At 46.7% G+C, this 5,360-nt stretch overlaps 2 protein-coding genes across 2 annotated transcripts; one reads left to right on the plus strand and one right to left on the minus strand.

Moving 5' to 3' along the window:
- The first annotated feature begins 330 nt into the window (after positions 1-330).
- LOC125518661 (peroxidase 1-like) lies at positions 331-1,773 on the plus strand. Its single transcript, XM_087534610.1, has 2 exons — positions 331-761; positions 882-1,773. The coding sequence occupies exons 1-2, from the start codon at positions 624-626 to the stop codon at positions 1,653-1,655; spliced, it is 912 nt and encodes a 303-aa protein (XP_087390736.1). The 5' UTR covers positions 331-623; the 3' UTR covers positions 1,656-1,773.
- An 865-nt stretch (positions 1,774-2,638) lies between these two features.
- Positions 2,639-4,764, minus strand: LOC125523135 (epoxide hydrolase 1-like). The gene is made up of 3 exons (XM_048688184.2): positions 4,214-4,764; positions 3,854-4,089; positions 2,639-3,085 (listed from the first exon to the last, which is right to left on the minus strand). The coding sequence occupies exons 1-3, from the start codon at positions 4,694-4,696 to the stop codon at positions 2,836-2,838; spliced, it is 969 nt and encodes a 322-aa protein (XP_048544141.2). The 5' UTR covers positions 4,697-4,764; the 3' UTR covers positions 2,639-2,835.
- Between the last annotated feature and the right edge of the window lie 596 nt (positions 4,765-5,360).

Genomic DNA, 5,360 nt, shown 5'->3' on the forward strand with positions numbered 1-5,360 from the left:
TACAATGTTTAGCTAAAACCCATTCTTGCGTATGATTTAGACAAAAGCCAATAATTGTGACGGTTGTGCTCGGACTATGCATGTACCGACTCGCTCATGAACTGGCCTCCAATTGTTTCACAAAAAATGAACTGGCCTCGCGCCGCCCATTTTTCTCCCGTTGTAGACGCGCACCGGCGGTTCATATATGTCTGTGCATTTGTTAATTGAGGCGGTTGTATCAGAGAGGAAGTTAGCACATGCATGTGTCGCACCAAAGTCTACGTAGCTGGCACATCTATAAATAGAGGGAACTCCGAGAACATTCCCATTCAACCGATCCTACGTCACGTAAGGAAGAACAAGAACAAGCAGACAATCGCGAACCAACCACAGGTTGCACAGGTTGGATGGTTAAAGGGATAGTGGTATCCTCAGTCCATCAGGGTTCAAGTTTTAGTGCTCGCATTATTTCTGGATTCATTTCAGGATTTTTGGCGATGCGCTTTCAGTGAGAGGAGATGTTTCCGTCGACGACGAGGCGCCTACGGTGACTTCGTAAATCTCAAGATGATATGCCGGCTCAGTCTGTACTGTGTTAAAAAGACCGAAGCTTCATTTACTTGCGTAGCTAGTCAAGGTCCATGGCGAGCGGGTCTTTCCTGCTCCCTCCGTCCCTACTGGTTCTCGCAGCTAGCTCGGAGATGGTGAAGATCATCTCCGCCGCGCCCAGCCTCGCCGGGCCGTTCTTCTGGCTTCATTTCCACGACTGCTTTGTTAGGGTAAGCACATCTCTCCACACTCAGTGTTCCATTGATCATAATGGCTTTGTGCACTTACAGAAACATGTTACATGTCCATATACTAATGGTGTGCGTACGGGGATGCAACGCAAAATGCAGGGTTGTGACGCGTCTGTGCTGCTGGATTCCACCAAGGGCAACCTGGCAGAGAGGGACGCCAAGCCCAACAAGAGCCTGCGAGAATTCGGCTCCGTGGAGCGGGTGAAGGCCAGGCTCGAGGCCGCATGCCCGGGCATCGTCTCCTGCGCCGACGTGCTCACACTCATGGCCCGCGACGCCGTCGTCCTGGCCAAGGGCCCCTCCTGGCCCGTGGCGCTCGGCAGGAGAGACGGCAGCGTGTCCAGTGCCACGGAGGCGAGCGACGTCCCTCTGCTCACCCGGATTTTCGCATCCAAGGGTCTCGGCCTCAAGGACCTCGTCGTCCTCTCCGGCGCCCACAGGCTCAGCACGGCGCACTCCCCGTCGTTCGCCGACCGGCTCTACAACACCACCGACAACGGCCTCGTCGACCCGTCGCCGGACAGCGAGTACGCGGCCAAGCTGAGGCTGAAGTGCAAGAGCGTCGACAACAAGAGCATGCTGTCGGAGATGGATCCCGGCAGCTACAAGACCTTCGACACCAGCTACTACCGCTACGTCACCAAGCGCAGGGGGTTCTTCCGCTCTGACGCCGCGCTGCTCACTGACGCCACCACCGAGGAACACGTCCGGCGCGTCGCTACAGGTAAATTCGACGACGTGTTCTTCAGGGATTTCAGCGAGTCCATGGTCAAGATGGGCAACGTCGGCGTGCTCACCAGCGGCGACGAAGACATACGTCCTCAACTAGAGAAACTACCAGCGGATTACTTCCGTGGAACAAATGTTTGTTGACAAGTGAATCGATATATGAATCTTTAATCATAACACTTTCGCAGCACCAGATGGTGTTTGTTAGATTTGTCTATTGTTACTGCTCGTGTTCAGAAATAGAGAGTTAAACATTCTTAAATCAATGGAAATTTTATAAAATTCATGAACGTTTTGTAAAGTTTGTGAACAATGTTAAAAGTTCATGAATATCTTTCATATTCGTGAACAATTTTTAACTTTATGAACATTGTTTAAATTCGTGACATTATTTCCAATTTGTAAAATCATTAAAAGAAGAATCCGTTGTTTTTCCAGAATATTATAAGTGTTTTTATAGAAAAATCAAATGAAATAACAAAAATGGTTGAAAAATCGAGCAGAAAAATATTTGTCAGCACAATATGCAATTTAAAAATATTGGAAATTATTTTAATAGAAAAACGACCAAAACAAAATCTCTGAATACTTATCGAGAAAAATCTGCCAGCGCAAGCACATAGCGCTACAAGTGCGGCTGCCTATTGCACATTTTCTTGCTATCACGTGTGTTAACCCAGGACAGGAGCTCTCAGACTCGGTTATTACAGTCGATTCATTCAGTTCGGTTTTATATGTGTTAGGTTGCACTTTAATTATGCTGGGCATGGTGGTGTTTTTCTTAGTTGGCACCGTGTTGGCTTGTTGTTTTATGCAATATTTCTTTTTGAGAGGAAGGTAGAATTGTTCGGTGTTTGGCTATTGTTTTATTACACATTTTAATTTCTTTTTGAGAGGAAGGTAGAATTGTTCGGTGTTTGTCTACAGTTTAGTCTCGACAACGAGCAATGGTGATCACGTGAGCTCCTTTGTTCCCCACAGACCACAAGCAAACAACACAGTTGGCGCCTATTTGACGCCTTAAGCACCCGTGCAAACACAGTTGGCGCCTATTCTTAATGGGCCAGCCCATTGAAGCGCTCGAGCGCACGAGAGGGAACACACCAAAATGGAGCAGGTTGTCTCAAAAAAAAAAAAAACCAAAGTGGAGCAGGTGTAATTATAGTAAACATCACGAATGATACAAGTAGTGGACAGTAAAAATATACTTTCATAAACATGTCCGTACTTTTTCAACGTAATAATACAATGGTCAAAATATAAATTTTCCAATAACCATGCACATTTTGACCTTATTCATTATGTATTCATATACTACCTCCGTTTAGTTGAATTTCTTTATGAAGCTGATTATGAGCGCACTAATTTCCTCTGGCTTTTCTTCATTTATGAAATGCCCGACATCTTTCATTATCACCACGCCATCAAGTAATGGAACAAACTTCTTGAAGCCACCTTTGTTAATGAAATCTTTTGCGCCCGCAATATTGTATGTTAGATCTAAGTCGCCAACTATGAACTTCGTTGGTACCATTATCTCAGCTCCCGTCCATGGCGAAGTTAACTCCCATGTCCTAAACATAGAACAAATATTCTTATTAGACAAGAAAATTGTGGGGTGCAGTCCAGTTACCCTAGAAAAACTTTTCTTCCATTATTTCTTTGAGAGATCTATGGTAATTACATTTCTACGATTAGATTGTGGATGATGTACACCATTAGTTTATAAGACAACTTCACGTGGCATGATGGAGGACAAAATATAAAAATATAAAAGTTTTGGGAAAGTAAATGATAAAATGAATATGGCATTATTGTGGACAAATGTGAAAAAATAAAAAAGTTTTATATATTACGAGTAATAATATATTACAGGTTTTGAAGCATCATAGCAAGGTGAACTTGCTCCTGAGACATATTTTACAAATTCATGGTAAATATTTCTTGGAACTCCATTAAATTTGGGGAAACCATTTCTCACTCATTCAGTTAATTCTAAATGGAGTAAGTAGTGTTTCCAAAAATCTGAAGCTATGTATTATATATTTTATAATAATATTGGTCATATCTAAAATACAGGTTAGTATTTGGACCTAAACATATATAGCATATTGCAAAAATTGTAGATATATTTTCTTTGAATCAAAATCTAGTCTTTTTTCTCCAGAAAAATTCTTATAACTATAAAACATATCATTCTAGAAATTATTTTATTACAATTTGAATCAAATTTTAGGTTTGGGTCTTCATGTTTAACTTACGCTAATAGTTAAGCACACTTATCCATAAGGTAAAAAAAAAAGCTCAAGATGAAAATAGTCCAAAGTAAGCAACTTAGTTACTTATTCAGGGCACGGTAGTAGTTGAATCCTCCGGTGAAACCAGACTTGTCAAACTGGGTCGTATAGTACTTGACGTCCTCATCTGTGATCCAGCTCGGCAAGGGCACCTCATCATCTGGTGAGCCCCACCCGCTCTTCGGGATGAACAGTGGGCTAGCACTTCGATCAGCGAAAAACTTTCTTAGCACCAACTCTGTACCGAGGCGTTTGAATTCTGCTTCAATTGCCCCAGGATCCTACAAATTAGCACCATATTGGTCATGTTGACTTGGCGTGCAACTCCAGACACAATGTATGAATTGAAAAGGCAATGGCTGATCAAGAGTTTTGCTTTGCATGGTAGTATCTACTAGTACGTACCTGGCAGCTGCAGATGTAGAAGTCGTCGCCGTAGAGAGCCCTGACGGCGTCGACGGGCTTCACCGCGGGGCTCCGAGGGGTGAAGGGGACGCTCAAGGCGACCAGAGCCTTCACCCGGTCAGGCCGAAACTGGCACAGGCTCCAGGCTGTTATGGCGCCCCAGTCGTGCGCCACCACGAAGACCTGCTCCTGGCCGAGAGAGTCGATGAGCGCAACAAGGTCGCCAACGATATGCAGCGCGGTGTACTGGTCCGGGCCGGCGGAGGGCGCCTCGGAGTCGCCGTAGCCAGGCATGTCGGGGGCGACGGCGCGGTAACCGGCCGCGGCCAGCGCGGGCATCTGGTGCCGCCAGGTGTACCACAGCTCCGGGAAGCCGTGCAGCAGCAGCACCACGGGCGCGCCCGCCGGGCCGGCCTCCGCGACGTGCAGGCGCACGCCGTTGACCTCGACGCTGCGGTGCGTGATGACGCCGTCGGAAGCCATCTCTTGGTGACGAACTGGCGATGGGAGTAAGCAGGAGCAGCAGCAGGCTTAGAGCTCGTTGAGGTTGATGGTGGATGTGGCTGGACTCGACGGGCCGGAACACACTATTATAAGGAGTGTGGGTGGATCGCAGGGGTTGCGTGTTCTGCAGGCGCATGCATGGTTACCGCTGCACGAGTATTGCACGACATCTCCATCTTCTTTTTTCTTTTTTCCTTTTTCTTGCGAGTACGTCATCTCCATCTCGCCTCGTTCTTTCCGCCGCCGCCCCCCCCCCCCCCCCCCCCCCCCCCCCCCCGCGCATGCTGCACGGGCAGCGGAGTCCGAACCAACTCTTGCGAGCATCACGTTTCTCTTCCTCCGTGTCGCTATGTCATTTCATGTGTAATCAAGTTAGCAGTTCTTCTCAAACTCTAGCTAAGCATGGTGTGTCGACTGCTTTACATGCTGAAACTCTAGCTCTGTATCAAGCAGTCGAGTGGGCAGACAGGCTTGGGGTTGGCCGGGTAATTTTTGAGACAGACTGTCAAGTCCTGCAGCAAGCCACCTCCTAGAACCTACGATTTTGCACCCGTGGGTGTGCTTTTCAGTGACAACAGATTCAAACTCAGAACGCTGTTCATTGAGAGCAAAGTGGTGTGTGCACCAAGAGCTTGTAATAAAC

This window comes from Triticum urartu, chromosome 7A (genome assembly GCF_056163025.1).
Source record: "Triticum urartu cultivar PI428250 chromosome 7A, HENAU_Tu73, whole genome shotgun sequence".
Taxonomy (NCBI): Eukaryota; Viridiplantae; Streptophyta; class Magnoliopsida; order Poales; family Poaceae; genus Triticum; species Triticum urartu.

What these genes read in the sequence shown, in the direction of transcription:
- LOC125518661 (XM_087534610.1), top strand. Translation starts at nt 624, where the DNA reads ATGGCGAGCGGGTCTTTCCTGCTCCCTCCGTCCCTACTGGTTCTCGCA. An exon ending in TCCACGACTGCTTTGTTAGG is followed by an intron (nt 762 to 881) that starts GTAAGCACATCT and finishes CGCAAAATGCAG; the next exon opens with GGTTGTGACGCGTCTGTGCT.
- LOC125523135 (XM_048688184.2), bottom strand. Translation starts at nt 4,696, where the DNA reads ATGGCTTCCGACGGCGTCATCACGCACCGCAGCGTCGAGGTCAACGGC. An exon ending in TCTACATCTGCAGCTGCCAG is followed by an intron (nt 4,090 to 4,213) that starts GTACGTACTAGT and finishes GCTAATTTGTAG; the next exon opens with GATCCTGGGGCAATTGAAGC. An exon ending in TACTACCGTGCCCTGAATAA is followed by an intron (nt 3,086 to 3,853) that starts GTAACTAAGTTG and finishes TTCTATGTTTAG; the next exon opens with GACATGGGAGTTAACTTCGC.